At 41.1% G+C, this 26,000-nt stretch overlaps 1 protein-coding gene across 3 annotated transcripts in view; it reads left to right on the top strand.

The window, feature by feature from the left end:
• LOC120522832 (neural cell adhesion molecule 2-like) overlaps positions 1-26,000 on the top strand; it is a 1,092,848-nt gene that overhangs the window by 946,810 nt on the left and 120,038 nt on the right. For 2 of the 3 annotated variants that reach the window (XM_039743520.1, XM_039743521.1), the window contains exon 15: positions 673-850. In XM_039743520.1, the coding sequence (XP_039599454.1) occupies positions 673-850 (178 nt within the window). Of the gene's footprint in view, positions 1-672; positions 851-13,112; positions 13,681-26,000 lie in introns of those variants that run through there. The other variant, XM_039743522.1, reaches the window with a different exon arrangement.

Genomic DNA, 26,000 nt, shown 5'->3' on the forward strand with positions numbered 1-26,000 from the left:
CCTAGTTTTTGCTTTGTTTTTCCTGCCTTTGTGATCTCTTCTGATTAATACATTTTTGGATTGAGGTTTTAGGTTTTCTCCTTTTTTTGTGATCTTCTGGTTATTTTGAACATTTAACAGCCTAAGCTCCATTTTGTATGTGCTTGTGCTGGTAGAATCCTGCCTTTTAAATTGGGGTTAGGCTGCCTAGGATGGGGCCTAATCCAGGGACCCAGACTTGAATTAAGCACAGATCTGGTCTTGTTTGAGTTTTTGGAGGCCTGCACCCTATTTTTATTATACAAAAACAGCACCTATTCTCGAAACTGATTAATGGATAACTACAAATTAGAATTGAAATATTTTCCTACAGACGGTAAGTAAAACCTGAATCTCTGTAATCAGTTTATCAGATTACCTCCTTGAGCCTCAACACCTACAGTACTTATAATGTTTCATTTATTTACAGTGAAGTGCATGACATCCCCATGCTTACTGAAATGTTTGCCTAATTAAAGCAGAGGTTTATCATGTTGACTTTAAAAAATTGTTTTGACCTTTTCCTTTGTTAAAATTATTATCTCTATGAAGCAAATCTTTTTTTTTTCAAAGACAAAATTTATTGAAAACACTAGAGAGGACACTTATTAGGCTATCAAGGCACACAATACTGTTCTTGCTTCTTTATTTCAGAGAGACAAAGAAGACCAATGGGTACTACAAAGCATTCATGGCTCTAAGGATCACATTACTCTGCATCAGCTGCAGTGGAACACGGACTACGACGTGGAGATAACAGCCGTGAATAAGCTGGGCCCATCTGAACCGACCATGTATCAGTTTACTATGCCACAAAAGCCCGATATTACTGGTAAGACAGCCTGTGCTTTTACCTAAATGTCTTTCTCTTACTGTTTCATTGTTTTCTGTGTGCTTATAATAATGCAATCGTAGAATTAACTTTTCGATGTAAAAAAAAATAAAGTAATTTCATATAAGTTTATAAATAAAAGAATATACTTATGAGATCTCAGAAGTAGCAAGGAGCGTATGCTGGAAGATGATCGATAGGTACATGGAGAACACAGTCAGTCTAGTAAACATTATACTTTACAAACATGGAAAACATGCCTGTGCATTTGTAAGAAATTAGAAAAGAGAATAACATGAATTCTTTTTAATGCCCTTTTCTTTTCTCTCGTTGGGCTCAGTTTTCAATAATAGTTATTGTTCAGTAAATTTTAACACATAATAAACTATAAGGAATAAAACAATATTTGCTGAAAGAGGAAACGTCTTCATTCATTCACTTTTTAAACCTGATTCTTTCAATAATGGGATGAGAGGCACTAAGAAGAAATCATCTGGGATAAGGCCTGTGTGTTACAAAGTGCCTAAGACGAGGTCGCTACAGTGTAATGAAACGTGCCATCAAGCATAGTCAACAAATCGGCCTGTCTTTGCACTAGCTAATCGATTCCAGCCATTTCACCCCAACTGCTTATCACACAGACTCACAAAATTAGAAAAGATATTTTACATAAATTCTACATACGCTATACATACCACATACACACCAACTGGAACATAAAAAGGTGCCTGCAAATTCACGCTTGACTCTTAGAGTGTTATGTCAACTCAGAAGGATTTTCAATCTGCAATGCCAGGGACAACCTCTAGGGTATGGACAGAGAGGTGCCATTGTATTAATTAAAATTAAAGGAACACTTTGAAAACACATCAGATCTCAATGGGAAAAAGAAATCCTCCTGGATATCTATACTGATATAGACTGGGTAATGTGTTAGGAACGAAAGGATGCCACATCGTTTGATGGAAATGAAAATGATCAACCTACAGAGCCCTGAATTCAAAGACGCCCAAAAATCAGAGTGAAAAAATGATGTGGCAGGCTAGTCCATTTTGCCAAAATTTAATTGCAGCAACTCAAAATTATACGCAGCACTTTGTATGGCCCCTGTGTTCTTGTATACATGCCTGACAACATCGGTGCATGCTTCTAATGAGATGACAGATGGTGTTGTGGGGGATCTCCTCCCAGATCTGGACCAGGGCATCACTGAGCTCCTGGACAGTCTGAGGTGCAACCTGGTGGTATTGGATGGACCAAAACATAATGTCCCAGAGGTGTTCTATTGGATTTAGGTCAGGAAAGTGTGGTGGCCAGTCAATGGTATCAAATCCTTCATCCTCCAGGAACTGCCTGCATACTCTCACCACATGAGGCCAGGAATTGTCGTGCACCAGGAGCCACTGTACCAGCATAGGGTCTGACAATGGGTCCAAGGATTTCATCCTGATACCTAATGGCAGCCAAGGTGCCTTTGTCAAGCCTGTAGCGGTCTGTGTGACCCTCCATGGATATGCCTCCCCAGACAATCATTAACCCACCACCAAACTGCTCATGCTGAATGATGTTACAGGCAGCATAATGTTCTCCATGGCTTCTCCAGACCCTTTCACTTCTGTCACGTGCTCAGGGTGAACCTGCTCTCATCTGTAAAAAGCACAGGGCACCAGTGGTGCATCTGCCAATTCTGGTATTCTATGGCGAATGCCAATCGAGCTGCATGCTGCTGGGCAGTGAGCTCAGGGCCCATTAGAGGACATGGGGCCCTTGGGTCACCCTCATGAAGTCTTTCTGGTTGTTTGGTCAGAGACATTCACACCAGTGGCCTGCTGGAGGTCATTTTGTAGGGCTCTGGCAGTGCTCATCCTGTTCCTCCTTGCCCAAAGGAGCAGATACTGGTCCTGCTGATGGGTTATGGACCTTCTATGGCCCTCTCCAGCTCTCCGAGAGTAACTGCTTGTCTCCTAGAATCTCCTCCATGCCCTTGAGACTGTGCAGGAGACACAGCAAACCTTCTGGCAATGACACGTATTGATGTGCCATCCTGGAGAAGTTGGACTACCTGTGCAACCTCTGTAGGGTCCAGGTATCGCCTCATGCTACCAGTAGTGATACTGACTGTAGCCAAATGCAAAACTAGTGAAGAAACAGTCAGAAAAGATGAGGAGCGAAAAATGTCAGTGGCCTCCACCTGTGAAACCATTCCTGTTTTGGGGGTCATCTCATTGTTGCCCCTCTAGTGCATCTGTTGTTAATTTCATTAACACCACAGCAGCTGAAACTGATTAACAACCCCCTCTGCTACTTAACTGACCAGATTAATATCCCATAAGTTTCATTGACTTTATGCTATACTCTAATTAAAAAGTGTTCCTTTAATTCTTTTGAGCAGTATATTTTATTATATCTTTTCATGGGACAACACTGAAGATATCACACTTTAATACAATGTTAAGTAGTCAGTGTATAGCTTGTATAACAGTGTAAATTTGCTGTCTCCTCCAATAACTGAACACACAGCCATTAATGTCTAAACCGCTGGAAACAAAAGTGAGTACACCCCTAAGTGAAAAATGCCCAAATTGTGCCCAGTTAGCCGTTTTCCCTCCCTGGTGTCATGTGACTCAGTGTTACAAGGTCTTAGGTGTGAATGGGGAGCAGGTGTGTTAAACTTGGTGTTATCTCTCATACTGGTCACTGGAAGTTCATCATAGCACCTCATGGCAAAGAACTCTCTGAGGATCTGAAAAAAAAGAATTGTTGCTCTACATAAAGATGGCGTAGGCTATAAGAAGACTGCCAACAACATGAAACTGGGCTGCAGCATGGTGGCCAAGACCATACAGTGACAGGTTTAACAGGACAGGTTCCACTCAGAACAGGACTCCCCACGGTCGACCAAAGAAGTTGAGTGCACGTGCTCGGCGTCACATCCAGAGGTTGTCTTTTGAAAATAGACGTACGAGTGGTGCCAGCATTGCTGCAGAGGTTGAAGGGGTTGGGCGGTCAGCCTGTCAGTGCTCAGACCATATGCTACACACTGCATCAAATTGGCCTGCGTGGCTGTCGTCCCAGAAGAAACCCTCTTCTAAAGATGATGCACAAGAAAGCCCGCAAACAGTTCAGACTGAGGACATGGATTTCTGGAACCATGTCCTGTGGTCTGATGAGACCAAGATAAACTTATTTGATTCAGATGGTGTCAAGCATGTGTGGCAGCAACCCTGTGAGGAGTACAAAGACAAGTGTGTCTTGCCTACAATAAAGCATGGTGGTGGGAGTGTCATGGTTTGGGGCTGCATGAGTGCTGCCGGCACTGTGGTGCTACAGTTCATTGAGGGAACCATGAATGCCAACATGTACTGTGACGTACTGAAGCTTTAGAAAACTGGGCTGCAGGACAGTATTCCAACAAGATAACAACCCCAAACACACCTCCAAGACGACCAGTGACTTGCTAAAGAAACTGAGGGTAAAGGTCCTGGACTGGCCAAGCATGTCTCCAGATCTAAACCCTATTGAACATCTGTGGGGCTTCCTCAAACGGAAGGTGGAGGAGCACAAGGTCTCTAACATCCACCAGCTCCGTGATGTCATCATGGAGGAGTGGAAGAAGATTCCAGTGGCAACCTGTGAAGCTCGTGTTAACTCCATGCCTAAGAGAGTTAAGGCAGTGCAGGAAAATAATGGTGGCCACACAAAATATTGACACTTTGGACATTTTTCACTTAGGGGTGTACTCACTTTTGTTGCCAGCGGTTTAGACATTAATGGCCATGTGTTGAGTTATTTAGAGGGGACAGCAAATTTACACTGTTATACAAGCTGTACATGGACTACTTTACATTTTATCAAAGTGTCATATCTTCAGTGTTGTCCTATGGAAAGATATAATAAAATATTTACAAAACTGTGACAGGTGTACTCACTTTTGTGAGATACTGTATATACAGTATGTCATGTAATGTCCATTGAGTAGTGAAAAAAGCACTTTATAAATGTAATTCATTGAAGAATTAATTGTAGGCAAAATTTGCTTCTAAAGACAACATTCAACACAACTTGCACTCCTTAAAGGCAAGCGACTGAAAGAAGCTCATGGAACGAGCGCTACGTCTGGCGATATCTCTATTGATCAGAAATCCAGAGCAGGAGGAGGTCGTTGTCCTGATCACTTTGTTCATGTTGAAAGGAGCTCTAATTCTCACAGGAAATAAGTCAGCTCTTTGATATTGTTGAGTCAATGCATCAATCTCAAACATAAACACTCTTTTGTTACTCTCCACTGGCCACATACTAAGCAGGCACCATTTACTCTTCAGCATCCTCAGCTTTTCAGTGAAAAGTGTCTTGTTGGAAAAATATCACAATCTTCTGATCTCAAGCAGACAAGGCCATTAATTTGAAGTCTGGTTAGGTGTTAGGCTGCTATAAAGCAGCTTGGCTCTGCTTTCACATTGAAAGTCCCATAATTCAGAATCCTATCCGCATGCCTTTATTTCCAAGGCAAGGGTGCAAAAATATCACATCCTATACCTTTACCTTACAGTAAGTTAAACATACATACAGTATTTATGTAAGCTGGGCACTCATGAGTATAAAGCAATAAGGCTGAAAGATGTGTCTTATTGATCACTTTGTATTCTAAGGGGCTACATTTGTGGCCGGGCCAGGATTCAAACCCAGAACTCTGCAGCTATACAGGAACAAAACTAATCACTTGCCACCCAAACGTACTATTAAGGTACTGCTAAAAATATGAAAATCAGAAAAGGATTAAAACTACCTAGCATTTCATTGGAACAATAAGTTAAATGCATTTGATGGATTTTATACTTGGACCCGCAATTATGAAACAAAAGGTGCACAGAAAAATAACCCAATCGATTAAACCACTTTAATAGTTTCCAAGATGGAAAGCAGTGGCCACAGCAAAACAATCCATTTTTTTCCTAATGTCAGCAGCCATAGCATCTGCACTTCAGAAGAACTCATCCACCTGAAGCTAAGCATGTTCAGGCCCGGCCCGGTCCAGCAGGGGGTGCTTTCTGGCAGTGTGGCATATTGGGACTTCAAACCCTGAGATTGTGGGTTCAAATCCCGCTACTGACACCATGTGACTATAAGCAAATCACTTGACCTGCCTGTGCTCCAACTGGAAAACCAGAAGCAATGTAAGCAATTGTATCATAAATGTTGTAAGTCGCCTTGGATAAAGACGTCAGCCAAATAAGTCAATGTAAATGAAGTCCGTTGCTTTTTTTAATATATATTAAAAAAAAAAAATGATTTAGAATTAGGAATATAAGTAACAAGCTGGTTAAGTTTGCAGATGATACCAAGATAGGTGGATTAGCAAATAATTTGGAATCCATTATATCATTACAGAAGGACTTGGATAGCATACAGCCTTGGTCAGATTTGTGGCAGATGAAATTTAATGTCAGTAAATGTAAAGAATTACACAAAGGAAGTAAAAATGTGAGGTTTGAATACACAATGGGCGGTCGGAAAATCGAGAGTACACCTTATGAGAAGGATTTAGGAGTCATAGTGGACTGTACGCTATCAACTGCCAGACAGTGTTCAGAAGCCATTAAGAAGGCTAACAGAATGTCAGGTTATATAGCGCCTTGATGTGTGGAGTACAAGTCACAGGAGGTTCTGCTCAAGATTTATAACACACTGGTGAGGTCTCATCTGGAGTACTGGGCGCAGTTTGGGTCTCCAGGCTACAAAAATGACATAACAGCGCTAGAGAAGGTCCAGAGAAGAGCGACTAGGCTGATTCAGGGCTACAGGGGATGAGTTATGAGGAAAGATTAAAAGAGCTGAGCCTTTACAGTTTAAACAAAAGAAGATTAAGAGGAGACATGACTGAAGTGTTTAAAATTATGAAGGGAATTAGTACAATGGATCGAGACTTGTATTTTAAAATGAGTTCATCAAGAACACGGGGACACAGTTGGAAACTTGCTAAGGGTGAATTTCACACAAACATTACTAAGTTATTCTTTACTGTGGAAGACGAATGTTCTCTTCGTTCCCTTGTACTAATTCATGTCTGAGAAGTAAGCTTTACGAAACCAAGTAACAGCATGCTTTGTTTTAGCAAACAGAAAAATATTTGTGCAAAGGACTCAAGGTCTAAGCATTCCACACATGAGTCTGCCTTATCACGTTTTCCCTCAGCTTACATCTGAACGCCATAACAAAAGGGGCCAAGAAATCAAGTTGCATAAGGGGCGTTGAAGGGGCTCAAGGATTGTGTATAATAAAGTGTTGACTGTTACATTTTATAATGATATTAAATCACGCATTCTAGGGGTATAAAACTGGACCCCACCCAACAGACGGGGTTCAGAAGAGCCCTGACGCTGTCATGTATATTTGATTGTCTGCTTTTTTGAAACTCTTCTCACCGTGACTCTGAAAATAAAGCTGCTTTATAACCGCACCTGCTGTCGGGTCTGAAACCTTCGTCCACATTACACAGAGAACCACAGACATGGCACAGTGGTAGCACTGCTGCTTCGCAGTAAGGAGACCTGGGTTCGCGTCCTGGGTCCTCCCTGCATGGAGTCTGCATGTTCTCTCCTCCGGGTGCTCCAGTTTCCTCCCACAGTCCAAAGACATGCAGGTTAGGTGCATTGGCGATCCTAAATTATGCTTGGTGTGTGTGTGTGTGTGTCCTGCGGTGGGCTGGTGCCCTGCCCGGGGATTTCTTCCTGCCTTGCGCCCTGCGTTGGCTGGGATTGGCTCCTGCAGACCCCCGTGACCCTGTAGTTAGGATATAGCGGGTTGTATTATGACTGACTGACTGACCACAGACACTTGGAAGGAATAACATACCAAGTAGTGTGGCAGACTTTGGGGACCTTCAAAACTAGACTTGATTTTATTTTTAGAAAAATTAATTTGATTGGACTGGCAAGCTCTGTTGGGCTGAATGGCCTGTTCTCGTCTCAGTTTTTCTAATGTTCTAGTGTTCGGGCCCACCAATGAGCACTCAGATCAGTGGTACATTCTAGAAATAGCCATCTGCCAATAAATAATATCCAAAGGTCTAAAAAGAGTAAATCGTTAAAAGTCATGTTAGAACAATCAGTTTACAGAACAAGACTTGTTACATGTAAGCCGTTATCACAGAGCAAAACACAAAGTTGAATGTTATATACTGGATGATCTCACCTCCTAATATAAAGTATACGGGTAACAAATGAAGTCAGGATGTCCTCGCATAACAGACTTTCAGTTTCAAGCACTTTTCTTTTTCTTTCCTTTACACTGGTACATCTTGAATATATATCTTTGTCACAAAACCCAGCAGTGGATTAAGAATATTCAGCATTTAGGCAGGTGTTTATCTGTTCAGTCGGTATAATCTTAACTTTTCCTCCCCGATAAGAAGTTTGTTTAGGCTTTAATATGCCACACATCCTGAGTCTGGCTGAATGTTCAGCAGTCTTCCTCCACCCTGACAGCCATTAAAATCACATTCGGCACATCATACTCGCAGACAAAATGTACAGAAGCACTGAGATAACAACAAAAATACTAATATAACTAACTCAAAGGGGAAGTGTTTAGAAACCTGCAGTACAGCTCTGGGTAGTTTTTCCTGAGAACTAATTTTATGCATTCTTTAAATGGACTCGTATTGCTAGTTTTCCCCTAATATGCTTCAAATGACGCTCCAATTCTTCAGATGGACTACACACAGTGCATCCAGAAAGTATTCACAGCGCATCACTTTTTCCACATCTTGTTATGTTACAGCCTTCCTCTAAAATGGATTAAATTCATTTTTTCCCTCAGAATTCTACACACAACATCCCATAATGACAACGTGAAAAAGTTTACTTGAGGTTTTTGCAAATTTATTAAAAATAAAAAAAGTGAGTGGTGGTTTATCTGTGTATGCCACCACACACATGACAGCATTCAAAAGTTCTGATTCACATTTCATAAAAAAGATCATTTATTTGCTTTTAGGCATATAACTCGATCGAGGTGATGATTAGTGAGCAGCAGTGTGGTTTCATGCCAAGAAAGAACACCACAGATGTGATGTTTGCTCTGAAGATGTTGATGGAGAAGTTTAGAGAAGGTCAGAAGGAGTTGCATTGCGTCTTTGTGGACCTGGAGAAAGCATATGACAGGGTGCCTCGAGAGGAGCTGTGGTGTTGTATGAGGAAGTCGGGAGTGGCAGAGAAGTATGTAAGAGTTGTACAGGATGTGTATGAGGGAAGTGTGACAGTGGTGAGATCTGCGGTAGGAGTGATGTATTCAAGGTGGAGGTGGGATTACATCAGGGATCGGCTCTGAGCCCTTTCTTATTTGCAATGGTGACGGACAGGTTGACAGACGAGATTGACAGGAGTCCACGTGGACTATGATGTTTGCTGATGACATTGTGATCTGTAGTGATAGTAGGGAGCAGATTGAGTAGACCCTGGAGAGATGGAGATGTGCTCTAGAGAGGAGAGGAATGAAGGTCAGTAGGAACAAGACAGAATACATGTGTGTAAATGAGAGGGAGGTCAGTGGAATGGTGAGGATGCAGGAAGTAGAGCTGGCGAATGTGGATGAGTTTAAATACTTGGGATCAACAGTACAGAGTAATGGGGAGTGTGAAAGAGAGGTGAAGAAGAGAGTGCAGGCAGGGTGGAATGGGTGGAGAAGAGTGTCAGGAGTGATTTGTGACAGACGGATATCAGTGAGAATGAAAGGGAATGTCTAAAGGACGGTAGTGAGACCAGCTATGGCATATGGGCTGGAGACGGTGGCACTGACCAGACAGCAGGAGACAGAGCTGGAGGTGGCAGAGTTAAAGATGTTAAGATTTGCATTGAATGTGACAAGGATGGACAGGATTAGAATTGAGGACATTAGAGGGTCAGCTCAAGTTGGACGGTTGGGAAACAAAATCAGAGAGGCGAGATTGCATTGGTTTGGACATGTGCAGAGGAGAGATGCTGGGTATATTGGGAGAAGGATGGTAAGGATAGAGCTGCCAGGTAAAAGGAAAAGATGAAGGCCTAAGAGAAAGTTTATGGATATGGTGAGAGAGGACATGATGGTGATGGGGGTAATAGAACAAGATGAAGAGGATAGGAAGATATGGAGAAAGATGATCTGCTGTGCCAACCCCTAACGGGAGCAGCTGAAAGAAGAAGACGGCATATAACTCGATCATTCATTTTCTAATCTGATGATTAGTGTATAGGGATGTGGGGTCTGAAACTCCTCACTCCACAGCGGGTGACAACCAAGGATGAGGTGCGTATCAGTGCATATCTTGGCACACACCGCCACACTTTGTCACACCATGACATTGATTGAAACTTAAATTAACTTTAAATTAATGCATGCAATTAATACAGTAGGTACAGTATTTAAAAATGCTACCCAACAATTGCCTGCTAGACTAGAATTTCATAAATACTAATGTGGACATTTGCACCAACACCAGCAAGACTTCATGTAGATGTACAACATTGACATTTGAATCATCTGTTTAAAAGAAATCATTCAGGGCGCATCCTCCTCATGAGCTCTGGTGTTCCAGTCCTCTCAAGGCCTGACAAATTTTCTGCTTCTGCACATTTTAACAATGCGTGTGGTGCCAGAAGCGTATGTTGTGTGTGCACGCCATGGCATGGAGAGTTCTTTGATCACAGCTCCAAGAAACAGAAAAGGTTTTATCACGTTAGAAGGGATTTGGAAGTGTAACCCAGTCATTTACGAGTTTCACAGTATATTTGTCATGCAGTTTTAATGTCAAGTACAAGAAGGTAAAGCGTACAGCTGGTGTGGTGGGGATTATTCAGGTGTCGTCAGCCCTGTGTGCTGCCGTGATTTGCGTCTCCTGAATGAGGTGACATGTTCTCGTTCAAAGTCTTGGTGGTGATGGGATTTCTTAAAGGTGCTTCATGTCTGTTTATTCTGAGTGTGTTTGTTTAACTCATTTCTTGATAAGTGTCATGACCATTTTATTGACTTTTCATGTATATATCTATCTCCCTTCCCTCATTTCCTTTTCCAATCCTCCTCTCTCTCTTTTTCATCTTTTCTCGGCTCTTGCTTTTTTATTCTGTAAATCTCTACAATCCTCTGACTGGATAACATTTTGCTGCCAATCTGCGACCTCCTCAAATTTACTCTCTGCCTTTGCCACTATGGCATCTGTTTCTTTAAAACTGATCCACCTTCTGACAAAAAAAAAAAAAAACTCTCAATATCCCGTCATCCTTTTGTTTCCAATTCTTATCATTCTGCTTTCTCTGCACTATAATCCTCTTACCGACATGATTGCTTTACTGTGTCCCTGCGTGCTCATTTCTTATGACCCACACCTCTTGGTTTCATCTTCCGCACTACTTCATCATTTATCAAATACTTTTCTGCTGCCTTGATGGTTGAATTGTCTGCCCCTGGGCTGAACGGTCACTTTTGTTTCAAACTCGCTCTCTTCTTTTGTTCCTTCTTCCTTAACCACTCTTGTGATTTTCACATCTAATCCGATGTCTAAAAAAAACTCTTTTCTCTCCTAATATAATTCCACCTCTCCTTTATTTAATCGTCACATCCCTTTCATTTCCTTTTCATTTTGCCTTTACTTTTGTTTGTCATGCCGAATGTAAATTCACTTATATACACACACACACGCAAATAAATACATTTAAACTCTAACCTGATTAATCTACATAAAATACACGACCCATAAAAATAATAACATCAAATCCACCCAATTCTTTTACCATCCGTGCGTATTGCATATACGTTACGCTCTGCATACTCACACATACATGTAAACATGTGCTACATTCATATCTACCACGCACAATTAATATATACTAATGTATCTGGAATATTTGTTGGTATTTGGTGCCCTATTATATAATATAATTATACTGAATTCCTAATAATATACTGCTTACACTTTAAATATTAAATATTTATACACAAAAACACATACATGTATATATAATATGGTGCTTGTAATATGTTTGCACTAATTTTAACACATCTTGTATCTTTTATGTATTTATCATGTGTGGACACATAAATACATTCAAACCTATCATGCATACACTTTCACACACATATATACTGATATATGTAATATCCTATTTTATATATCTATATATTATATATATTGCATCCGGAATAATATATTTCTCAAACTTAAAATATTATGTCTATACACAAAAATACATACATTAATACATGCACATAATGCTCATGAACTCGCATTGTAACGTTATTCACATTATATTACATGTATATTATCTATATAAATGCATACATATTTGTACCTATATTCAAAAACTCAAACATATATCATTTAAAAACACATACACTTCTATACACACACTAAATTGTACATATACGTGTAATATATATATATATATATAATATATATAAACATATATGCGTAATACCTATCATCATTTATTTGTTTTAACATGTCTAAATATAAAAAATATATTATTTTAATGTACATTTTCATGCACATACATGTATACATTATATCATATCCTTTTGAATTAACATGCATAAATACCAAATATACATTATAAACACATATATATACACGTATATGTATATGCATGCATGCAACCACACCTTCACCTATATATAAAATACTAATTCTTTACATACATTAATATATATATAAATATACACACACACATACTTACATATATATATATATATATATATATACATATACACCCACACATACACACACAAACACACATATATATATATATATACCCACACATACATATAAACACACACATATATATTATATATATAAAATACACCAACCTACACACACTGTACATACTATTTGCATGTATATATGAATCACACAAATATGTAATATAAATATTATCTACATCAAATGCACATGGACATTACAAACATTTGGATATTTGAATGGCCATTGCATTAAACGTGTCTGTTTCCTCTTCGACTTCATATATTTTTTTTAACGCTTGACTTTAAAACAAAAATGGACTGTCGTCATGTCTGCTGCTCATCTATCCTTATCGATTCTAATCTTTCACGTGTGGATGAACTGTCCCTGAATGGCCGCACCTTCTTCCTTCTCCGCTCCTCCTCGATTCTTGCACCTCGCTGTGGCTTCCTCTGGCTCTGTCTCTCTTATTTTGTCCTCCTGCCTCTGCTCTTCATCGTTTCTCCCTTCCTCATCCTCTTCCACCTCCTCCTCCCTTCTCCATCCCCTTTGCAGATAAGTGTTGTGAAGCCTCCATGCAAGAAAGCGGAAGTTCTGCATCAGCATCGCATCCAGTCACTTGTGTCGCTGCTGTGGGAGTCTCATTCTTCTTTGCCATTCATTCTTATTTCTCTTGAAGCTGTACATTCTTCCAGGTCAAAAATGTCTGTGCTTTGCCATTACTCACATCTTTAATGTTAAGTCTCTGTTTTTTAGGCTTTGAAAGAGAATTGCCATGCTGTACATATTTGACATTTTTCATTCTGTAACTGTTTTGTTGTGAACCCTCATCATTCATGAGACACGCTTATGAGATAACAATGCTACCTGTCATGTTCCATGTTGTGTGGCTGACATTTTTAATAAGGACACTTGTCACAGGAAGAAGCTGCTCTTAGCTCAAGGTTACTCAGCCGCACTGCACCCAAAGGTCCATGTGATAAAGCTGCCTTCTTTGTTTCATCTTTGGATCTTTTCCAACACAAGGACCGGCCTGAGACATTTGTAGCCACCTACCTGAAATGCATAGATGGCTATTGCTGCGTTAATAAAAATGTCAATAAATCTGCCTGCTTTTGTGTCATGTGCCTCTTTGTACCTTCACTTCAGAATGCGCAGCTCTCTACACCACCGGTGTACCCCAGTACCCCTCGTCTATACGGTAGCCTTATACGCATCTGCCTGTTAGGAAAAGAGCAAATCACAGGCTGATGTGATCAAATGAGAAATGTGTAATGCTGAGCCAATATGTAAGGCGTCCCCGTGGTGGTTAGTGAACAGCCATGACTACTGCCATTTTCTATTGGGTTATTTTAATGTTTTATATGAATTTCAAGACATTTTGCAGGAATGATGTACTACACTACTTCAGATAGGACTAATAAAGTGTTCAATGGTTTAACACCGGGGTTTTTGTATTTGTGCTTGAATTCTGTTAGAATGAATTCTGCGTAATAATGTCATTCCCAAAGCACTTTGTGGTTTTCATAGTTAAGAAAAAACTATACAGAAAAAAAAAAAATCATCAATGTTTTAAATGGAGATTAAAAGCTGATATGATTTGAACACAGGCTTTCCTCAAAATCCTAGGCTACAACTTGAGTTTTGTGGCCTACTGACCAAAAATCAGCCTGACCTAAAACTCAAGAAGCAGGCTTCTGGCCTGCACAGGCCACAAAGGACCAGATGGATAATTTATATATCAAAAGGAGGGGGGGCACCATGAACCCCCCAGTCCAAAATAACAAAAAACAATGTTTCTTTAAATTTGAAGACAAAAAAGAATTGGAAAGGATATGCCTGAAAGGTAATCGTAAGGAAATAAAACACGGCAGTAGCCTAGAAATCTTAAAGAATTACAAAACTTACCAATATCAAGAAATTCTGTCTTTTATGGACAGAATTTCTAGGCGCAGCCAGGGTGTTGAAGGGGTCCGGTTTGGTGGACTCAGGATTGCGTCACTGCTTTTTGCAGATGATGTTGTCCTGTTTGCTTCATCAGGCCATGATCTTCAGCTCTCTCTGGAGCGGTTCGCAGCTGAGTGTGAAGTGACTGGGATGAGAATCAGCACCTCCAAATCTGAGAGCATGGTCCTCAACTGGAAAAGGGTGGAGTGCCCTCTCAGGGTTGGGAGCGAGATCCTGCCCCAAGTGGAGGAGTTCAAGTATCTCGGGGTCTTGTTCACGAGTGAGGGAAGACTGGACCGTGAGATCGACAGGTGGATCAGTGCGGCGTCCGCAGTGATGTGGGCTTTGCATCGGTCTGTCGTGGGGAAAAAAGAGCTGAGCCATAAGGCAAAGCTCTCAATTTACCAGTCGATCTACGTTTCTACCCTCACCTATGGTCATGAGCTATGGGTAGTGACTGAAAGAATGAGATCGCGAATACAAGCGGCTGAAATGAGTTTCCTACGCATGGTGTCTGGGCTTTCCCTTAAAGATAGGGTGAGAAGCTCAGTCATCCGGGAGGGGCTCAGAGTAGAGCCGCTGCTACTCCTCCACATCGAGAGTGGCTCTGGCATCTGATCAAGATGCCTCCTGGACGCCTCCCTGGTGAGGTGTTCTGGGCACGTCCAACCGGGAGGAGGCCCCTGGGAAGACCCAGGACACGCTGGAGGCACTGTGTCTCCCGGCTGGCCTGGGAACGCCTTGGGATTCTCCTGGAAGAAGTGGCCGGGGAGAGGGAAGTCTGGGCCTCTCTGCTTAAGCTGCTGCCCCTGCGACCCGACCTCGGATAAGCGGAAGAGAATGGATGGATGGATGGATGGACCATTATCAAGAATCACAGAAAAGAGAAGTGCTTACAAATACAAAAAGTGAGCAGAATTTAATCCCAGTGGCCCCACAGCAGTGCTGTTTTAAACCCCAACTTATCTAAGGCTGGGGCAGTCCCATAGGAGCAAGTGGTCAGCACATTAAGAACAGGAGTATAAAAATAACAAATAGAAATATTGTTAGCAAAAGATAATAAGCTGGAATTTACAATCAAGACAAAACTTACTAACAAGTATAAAAAAATGAATAAAAACACAGGCCACAGGGGATGCACAAACCAGTGTGTTTCTTTGTGCCGGTCCCAAACCCGGATAAATGGGGAGTGTTACATCAGGAAGGGCATCCATCCATCTATCCATCCATCCATTATCCAACCCGCTATATCCTAACTACAGGGTCACGGGGGTCTGCTGGAGCCAATCCCAGCCAACAGAGGGCACAAGGCAGGAAACAAACCCCGGGCAGGGTGCCAGCCCACTGCAGCAGGAAGGGCATCCGGTGTAACATTTTTCCAAATCAATATGCGGACAGACGATCTACTGTGGCAACCCCTAACGGGACAGTCGAAAGAAGGAGAAGAAGACAGGCAGGTCTTGGGTTACGGCAATTCTACACTTGTGAACTAGAACTTTTCAACTGAATTTTAATTCATTTTAATGTATGAACTACTGTTCTTTTACTTACGAAACCAGCAAACTGGTTTTGACAGGAATGACTGAGCAGCCATACCACTTGTGCTTCAGAAGATGTCATCAATCTGAAGCTAAGCATGTCCAGGCCTGGCCAGTACTTGGATGGGTGACTATCTAGGACAGGGTTGGGCAATGCCAGTCCTGGAGGGCCGCAGTGGCTGCAGGTTTTTGTGCCAACTCAGTTTCTTAATGAGAAGTCAATGTTTGCTGATGAAGCCCTTATTGCTTAAGTGACGTTTTGATGCTTCATTTTAGTGGTCTCACTTGTTAAGGCTCCTGACCCTTAACTGCATGTTTCAGTCTTAAAGAAGCTGCACTCACTGTTTTAATGGCTCTTTACTAGCAATAGGATGTAAATAACCCAAGCAGCCAGCCGTTCTCCATTTAACTTTTTTCCATTCACATCTGTGTGTGTTCACCGGGCACTGTCTGATTTAATAAAGCACTTAATAGATAAATATGACAGACTGACAATGACCCATTTTAGGGTTCAAATCATTTGGATGATATCCTTGGAAAGGAAGAAAAGCTACGATATCAGACTAACAAGCCATAAAATTAAATAAAGTCAGAGATTGGGAAGGATTGGTTTATACAGTAATTAAGCAAATGGGTTGGAATGAAAACCTGCAGCCACTGCGGCTCTCCAGGACCGACATTGCCCACCTCTGATCTAGGATAAAGCTTAAAGAGCTGTTGGAGAGGCCAGCAGGTGGTCTGTGTGTGAATCTCAAGGCCCCAGTGCAGTGACGGGGACACTGTGCTGTAAAAATGAGGTCCTGACTCTCTGGGACCCTCGGGGATCTTTCAAAAAGTATAAAGTGTACCCCAATGTGCTAACTAAATTGCCCATCATGGACTTGTTCATTCAGGCCCCCTGTCTCTAATTGGCTGCCTCTCTAACACCCCTTCACCACTTCATAGCTAATGTGCAGTGAGCGCACTGGCACAATAATGGCTACCGTCGCATCATCCAGGTGGGTACTACATGCTGGTTGAAATGGTTCCCCTCGGATTATGTAGAACAATTTGAGCGGCAAGAAAAGCACTATATAAATGTCATTAATTATTATTATTATCATCCGCTGTTGCTAACAATGAGGAATAGTCCTGCACACTTGGCACCATTTTCAATCATTCGCTGCTTTCCTACACAAATGTTACTGGCAGATCGCACAGTAAGCGGGGGTCAGAGGTAAGGAACTTGACTGGCAGTGGGCTGTTGAGGTGGAGCAGTAGACCCCACTGCTTATAAGTGCCCCAGTGTCCTAACTATGCTGTCACAGGAGGTTTTTGTTACTGGAGGAGGTGACACACCACAGTCTCATAGTACAAGGTTAGCAGAGCAGAGGCACAACCCGCTGTTTCTAATTGCCAGCGTCTTACTGCCATACCATCTCAGGGAGTTCAAATGCTACAGAAGGAAATAACATTCTGGGAGATCCCTCTTCAAACACACAATGGCCCGGCTCAGGAATCAGGTGACCGGTAGTGGTGGCTTTTTGTGCCGCATCCTCATCATCGAAAACAGTTTTTGCATAAGGCCGACATACTGAATATACCCCTGGTTAGGTTAGGTAGACTTTATTGACCCAGAGGGAAATTTGTTTGCGACAGGAAAGTAAGAAAACCCATGGCATGGCAATCAAAGATACAAGAACATAAGCAAGGACAGAGTTATCGTAAGTGCATACACTCGAGATTAGTGTAAAGAGGAATAATTACCTTAAACAGTACACAGAATAATAATTCAGAATTCAACAGCATCCCTACACATAACACGATTCAAAATTCATATAACTCTACGATTACAAGAGTTTTTAAATCTGTTTCTTTTCAACCCTGGGAACCTAAATCTGCCGCCTAATGGCAGCAACTGAACCTTAGAGAAGAGAGAATAGAGGTCTGACAGAATCGAGTGTTTGTCACACAGTTCAGTGACAGAGGTCTACTGCAAACCAGTAACTGTACTGCTGCTTTTTACATTGTTGTTAAGTTTATATGCTTAACACAGTGGTTGGCAAACCAACATATATAAAAGAAAATGTAACAGCAGATTCAATAAAAGAGTCATTATGGTTTTGTCCACTTTGAGATAGGTGAGTTTCCTAAGAAAGAAAAGTCGTGTCTGGTCCTGCTTATAAATTTATTAGGTGTTAAGATCAAAGGTTAACCTGTTATCAAGATATTAGTGGCTCCCTTTTTATTATTGTTTTGAGTGTGGGGATGATAGGAGCACCTAAAATCTACAGCTGTATCCATGGTCTTAAAGATATCTAGCTGTAAGAAAAGGAAGAGTCGCACCACTGAACAAACTCATCAACAGCAGGCCCATGGCTGTGATCCTTATCTTGTAGGAGACCCCCAATGACAGAGTCTGCCTGTTCTTGTGTGAACTCCTGCAGTTATTGTGTTTAAGATAAGCCAAAGAGCAGACAGGCAACAGCCTTGAGGTGACAGGACGGACTTACTGAGGCTATCAGAAAAACTGCCATTAACACTCACTCTTTGTGTTCAGTTTGTTAAAAAGTCCAGAATCCAACCCACCAAGTTAGCATCAGAACTGATCAATCAGCCTATAAAGATAGATAGATAGATAGATAGATAGATAGATAGATAGATAGATAGATAGATAGATAGATAGATAGATAGATAGATAGATAGATAGATAGATAGAGTGAAAGGCACTATATGATAGATAGATAGATAGTGTGGACACTTTTTCTCTAGTGTCGTTTCTTGTGACTGAAGACAGAGAGATATAATTAAAGTTAGTAAAAAATCTTTTATTAATACACACCAGGCAAGGGTAAGATGACAGAGAAGCACAGTCCTAGGACACCTGCCCTTCATCTGCTCTGAGGGGTCGGTGTCCCAAATCTTTTATAGGGCAAAGCTTTGTCTTATGACTTTAGTTACACAAGTATTTCAAAATATTAGCTTCAATCAACACTAACAGAAATCTACAGGTGGAATACATCTGTTAGTCTCCTTAGTTTGGGGCTGGATGAGTCCACACTTGTGGTTTTTTGTGTAGTAACCTTAAAACAAGAAGTAGCACTTAGCACGCATACTTTGGGCACGCAGGGTCTTCATGACCCTTGTCACGTACACCAAATTGATCAAGCTGTTTTGTATTTTTCCACAATAGATAGATAGATAGATAGATAGATAGATAGATATGAAAGGCACTATATAACTGATAGATAGATAGATAGATAGATAGATAGATAGATAGATAGATAGATATGAAAGGCACTATATAACTGATAGATAGATAGATAGATAGATATGAAAGGCACTATATGATAGATAGATAGACAGATAGATAGATAGATAGATAGGAAAGGCACTATATGATAGATAGATAGATAGATAGAAAGGTGCTATATGATTGATAGATAAATAGATAGAAAGGCGCTATATAACAGATAGATAGATATGAAAGGCACTATATGATAGATAGATAGATAGATAGATAGATAGATAGATAGATGTGCAGCATTGTTCATAATGGCACTCAGTTTTACTTGAATTGTCTCTACCTCTACGACCTCCAGGTGGTCCAGAGTGCATCCCATAACTGAGCCTGCTTTTTTAATTAGCCTGTTGATTTGGTGGTCCTCTTTTGAGGTGACGTTACCAGCCCAGCACACCACAGTGTAGAAAATCCCACTGGCCAGAGTTGTAGGAGATGTGAAGGATGTCACTACTCACATTAAAGGAATGCAGTCTCCTAAGGAAGAAGAGCCTGCTCTGTCCTTTCTTCTACAGATCCTCTGTGTCCTGAGAACAGTCCAAACTGTCATTAATGTGGACCCCCACATAATTGTAGGAGTGGGCCGCCTCTACATCCACTTCTCTGACTAGTGACCGGACGTTGAGGCTCTTTGGTGCAGTGAAAGTCAATAAGCAGTTCCTTAGTGTTGCTGATGTTAAGGTGCAGTCCGTTGTCACTGTCTAATTCCCAAGTCTCCACCTGACTTCTCTCTTCTGTCTCACCCCCTTATCAATACACCCCATAAGTGCAGAATGTGGGGCTGATTATATTAAACATTAATGAGAAATTTAAAAATAGCAATCTTGTATTATGTTCTGTTACTTTCCAAGTGCTCATTCTGTTTTTCAGTACTTAAAATCAGTGTTTTATGATTTAAAATAGAGTCATATGCTTCACTGACATTTTATTAATAATGTTAAAATGGTTTTCTGTAAAATAAGTAATATAGCACTATGCATCTTTCCCTCTGTTTCCATTACCAAATTACAGTATATAACATATCAGGTTATAAATGTCGACAGGAACAGAACTCATTTGTAACCCGGCGGCCACCTCTAGTTACAATATATTACTTTAAATATTAAAAGAGAACAAAAAGACTAAATATAAGGAAAAGACATCTGAGCCATGTTTGAAACCCTGGCTGTACCGTAACATGTTATATCTTTTGTGAGAGAATTGGGTCTTCATGCCAGCCCTTTACACTCACAAATTGCCCGGACTGTGCAGGCTACATGCAGACGCGTTATACTAAAATTTTAAGTCCAGAAAGCCAAGGCAACAATGCACTGAGACAAACAAAAATGAAATCTGAAAATCAAAAGTTTGGAAGCATGCAAAAAGGTCTTTGCCTTGAGGTCATTTTGAAACAAACTACAATAAAGTTATTTAAAAAGAGCTATCCAGTATCTCGGACAGTTGCCTTTAGTGTGCTGCCATTTTATATGCCACTGTACTGCTGACATCAGCCGGCATGACTTCTGCTAATCATCCCCTTACCCCGCGCCAAGCATATGCAGCACAAAATGGTGACCACCATAAAAAATCAAGATTGCGCCACTGCTTAAAGGCATAAAAATACACAATATTATAACATATTAAACATATTAGAATGAGAGCAGGCCATTTGGCCTAACAAAGCTCACCAGTCCAATCCACTTAACTCTTCTAAAATAACATCAAGTTGAGTTTTGAAAGTCCCTAAAGTCCTACCGTCCACCACCCTACTTGGTCTCTTACTCCAAGTGACTGTGGTTATTTGTGTAAAGAGTAACTTCCTAATGTTTGTGTGAAATTTCCCCTTCACAAGTTTCCAACTGTGTCCCCATGTTCTTGATGAACTCATTTTAAAGTCACAGTCTTAATCCATTGGACTCATTCCCTTCATAATTTTAAACACTTCAATCATGTCTTCTCTTAATCTTTCCTCATAACTCAACCCCTGTAGAACTGAATCAGCCTAGTTGCTCTTCTCTGGACCTTTTCTAGTGCTGCTGTGTCCTTTTTGTAGCCACACTTCTCCCATTACACAAGATAAGGCCTCACCAGTGTGTTATAAATCTTGAGCAGAACCTCCTGTGACTTGAACTCCGCACATCAAGGCGCTATATCCATCCATTTTCTAACCCGCTGAATCTGAATACAGGGTCACGGGGGTCTGCTGGAGCCAATCCCAGCCAACACAGGGCACAAGGCAGGAACCAATCCCGGGCAGGGTGCCAACCCACCGCAGGACACAAACCAAGCACACACTAGGGCCAATTTAGAATCGCCAATCCACCTAACCTGCATGTCTTTGGACTGTGGGAGGAAACCGGAGCGCCCGGAGGAAACCCACGCAGACACGGGGAGAACATGCAAACTCCACGCAGGGAGGACCCAGGACGCGAACCCAGGTCTCCTTACTGTGAAGCAGCAGTGCTACCACTGTGCCATGTCTGTGGATCTCTGTGTAAAGAATAACTTCCTAATGTTTGTGTGAAATTTACCCTTAGCAAGTTTCTAACTGTGTCCCCATGTTCTTGATGAACTCATTTTAAAGTCACCATCTCGATCCACTGCACCACCGTGCCGCCCAAGGCGCTATATAGCATGACATTCTGTTAGCCTTCTTAATGGCTTCTGAACACTGTCGGGAAGTTGATAGTGTCGACTCCACTACGACTCCTAAATCCTTCTCACAAAATGTACATTTGATTTTCAGACCTCCCATTGTGTACTCAAGTTAAAAAAAAGAACTGCTTGAGATGAAATCCATCCATCCATCCATTATCCAACCTGCTACATACTAACTACAGGGTCACGGGGGTCTGCTGGAGCCAATCCCAGCCAAGACAGGAAACAAACCCTGGGCAGGGCACCACCCCACTGCAGGGCACACACTAGGGACAATTTAGGACTGTTAATGCACCCTTGGACTATCACGGGGAGAACATGCAAACTCCACGCAGGGAGGACCCGGGAAGCAAACCCAGGTCTCCTAACTTTGAGGCAGCAGCGCTAACCACTGTGCCACCGTGCTGCCCTAGTGTAAATGTGATTTCTCTAAATACACAGGAGCTTATTTCAAAATATCTAGAAATTCACTATGATGATATGTTAAAAGTATTTCTCAGAGACACAAGATGATGTCATATTGTCCACTCATCTAATTTCTATTTGTTACACACTGTATACTGATCATTTGAAGGGATATCTTCTCTTGAGGTTGGATTGCTGGCTTCTTGGAGGAAGTCTGCCAGAGTCAGAAAAAAGTGTGAGGCCAGTCAAAGGTGAAGACACCTCACATAACTGACTGGAAGACCTTGACACCTTCAAAGCATATTTTGATTTCCTTGTTATTAAGACATTTCACAAATAAAATGAAATAGAGAGAAAGGCCATACTCCTGATCACTAGAGACTTAAAACTGTAATTCTGACTTCAAGGTAAGGTAGCTATTTCAGATAAGGAAGCCAAGACATTTTGAGGTGAGGTAGTAATCCTTACTGATCAAGGACTCCGTACATGTGACAGTAAGGAATCTAAGATGTCCGAGAGAGCGACCAGAATGCTATTTTAAGATATCTTCAGATATATTTTGAGATATCGGAATATACGTTTGAAATGCCATGAGATAAACCTGTACTCAGGTGACAATAATTCAATTTATGACGTACCACTAAATGTTATGTCAACTTGCCATATGTATCACTCGCATTATTCACATTGCGGTGCCACAATAAAGAACAATTTATAAAAATACATAACTTCAATATACTAATAGAAAACCCAATCAGCTTGCAAACTGGAGCACAGAGAAAAGATGTGGCTCAATCCATTTACTTGTTTGTGACTATCAATGCCTGGCTCTCTAGGCGATCACCAGGTTGACAACGATGTAAAATGTAACATACATACTTTAATGCATTTCATCATGAAAGTGACATCAAGTAGAAATCTAAGGATTCTGCTCATGTGCAGAGAGCTGGAATATCATAAATGGAATATGTTCTGTGTGGCAATTGCTTGCTGCCTATTCAGGAATAAGCCCCGGAAGCACACAGCGATTAACAACTGGGTCAGTTTTAAGATGACGTTTAGGATGGTCTACTTTAATGATAAAATCATTTATGTGATTAAAGTGGACATTTCGAGAATTAAAGCCAAAATTTACACTTTAATCACAAAATAGACCTTTTCATCGTGTCCTTCAAATACACTGCCGTACATTCTGAAAAAAAGATGGCAGAGAAGATGGTATGTGATTTTAAAATGCCATTACCTTGGGGAATATGCGACGCTTAAATATAAAAGCACCACGAATGCATTTGTATGTAGGCATTTTGCTTCCATTCATCAAACATCGAAGCACACACATCGATCCCGTAGGATCCATAAAGCGGCTTGCTGTCACATGTTGATAGTAAACAGAGACCCTGACATCACGTTCCGACTTAATCACACTGCGCCCCCTGACTTTTTGCTGGTACTGCAACTCGCGCACTAGTTGCGTTCATTTCTGAGGATGCGTCAAATGAATGCGTGGTAGCCATGATGCGTGTGCGTACGCATTCTGAGCGTGAAGTATAAACCGACCCTTACAGATATCAAAGGATAACCTCAAAAATCAAGGATTCAGATGCTGTTTCCTGCACATTTTGTAGTAGATTTTGATTTCAGAATTAATTTTAAAAATAACTGTTTGAGGGACACTAAAGTTAATTGTAATGTAAGCTTTGTGAAGTTAACAGACACGGAGCCTGACAGGCAAAAAATGTACTTTCTTGATGAAAATAGTTGTATCTGCCGCTGGTTTGCATTAAATTAAATGAGGAGAAAGGAAATGAGAATACTGCTATTCCCTTTCTAATCCTGTTTTTTTCATTATTTGTTTGCGAGAAGCTTCTGACAGCTTCCAGTGTAAGGAGGGAACCAGCCTACATGGAATAGTGTGCAAGTGTTTTTTCAGACACCCATCTTTTTAACACAAGAAGTGCCATAGCAAACTCCACTGTTGTTACAACTGTAAAATTCTATTCAGTAAAAGTGATTGACAACATTTTTTTTTTTTACACACAAAAGATACCCTATTAGCGCCACAAGCAACGCCATTGAACTTCAATACCCAGGTGTGAATTGCTGCCTCTTTTCTTCGGTTCACACTTGACGCATTTCCATGTCCTTTCTACCTCGACAAATCCTCTCTTGCTGCTTTTATCAACATTGGTAAACTTTGTTTCCCAGGTGTGAATTGCTGTCTTTCTTCAGCAGTCAAATATAAAATAACCAATGAGAAAATGTCACACTTAGGGCTCGTTTATAGTTCACACTCAGAAGGCGTACGCACACGCATCATGGCTGCCACGTGTTTCCAGCGTTTATTTGACATGTCCTCTGAGCACGTCCTCAGAAATTAGCGTGACATGCGAGTTGCAGTACCAGCAAAAAGTCAGGGGGGCGCAGTGTGATAAAAGTTGGAATGTGACGTCAGAGTCTCTGTTTACTATCTACATGTGACAGAAAGTTGCTATGCGGATCCTACGGGATCAATGTGTGCGCTTCGATGTTTGATGAATGGTTCGTTGTGGTGAAGCAAAATGCTGACATACAGATGAATTTGTGGTGCTTTTATATTTAAGTGTCGCATATTCCCCATCGTAATGACACGATACGTTTTAAAAGTCTCACATACCATCTTTTGTGCCGCCGTCTTTTTTTTTTTTGCAACTTCACAACAGCAACATAATGTACAGCCACAGAGAAAAAAACATTCAGGACATGGTGAAAAGGTGTGTTTTGTGATTAAAGTGGAAATTTCAGCTTTAATCTTGAAATGTCCACTTTAACATCATAGTTTGCTTTATCATTAAAGCAGACCGTCATAAATGTCATCCCAGTTTTTAATCGATACGAGCTTCTGGGAATTCCTCCTGACTTGACAGCAGCGGCAAGCAGCAATAGATCACCACACAGAACACATTAAATGTATGATATTCCGACTCTCTGCACATTTAGAATCCTTAGATTTATACTTGATATCACTTTCATGATGAAATGCATTAAAGTATGTATGTTACATTTTACAGATAAATCGTTAATTTCGTTTAAATAATGAATACTGTTAATAATTACACACATGGGGGTGACACAGTGGCGCAGCATTAGCACTGCTGTCTCGCAGGGAGTCACGTCACTGATATTCCCTGCCTGGAGTTTACATGTTTTCCTACTGGGTTTCCTCAGTGTGCTCTGGCTTCCTTCCACAGATATACAGATTTGGTGACACTAAAATGACACTAGTAAATGTGAGTGATTGTATTCACCTTGCAATGACCTGATATCTAGGGATTGTTTCTGCCTCATGCCCAATGCTAGCTGGAATGGGCACATCTCTGCATTGATGGATTTAATCATTGAACATCCTTTTCAGAGATATTGTGGCAAGGTGTCATCGGAATTTAATGGCTGTTCCAGGCAATTCAGAACACAGTGAAGCTGAACCTGTTCTCACCGTGATAATATCTCGCACTGCCACCTGGTGGATTCTACCAGATTTACGTAAAGTATGTGCACAAGTATAAATGGTAAAACGCTTGCGTAGCAGGAGCGTCCGCTGCAGCACGCATCGCGTGAAGTATAAACCCGTCCTTATAATCACTCGTATTGTTTCACTAC

Source organism: Polypterus senegalus, chromosome 2 (assembly GCF_016835505.1).
Source record: "Polypterus senegalus isolate Bchr_013 chromosome 2, ASM1683550v1, whole genome shotgun sequence".
Lineage (NCBI taxonomy): Eukaryota > Metazoa > Chordata > Cladistia > Polypteriformes > Polypteridae > Polypterus > Polypterus senegalus.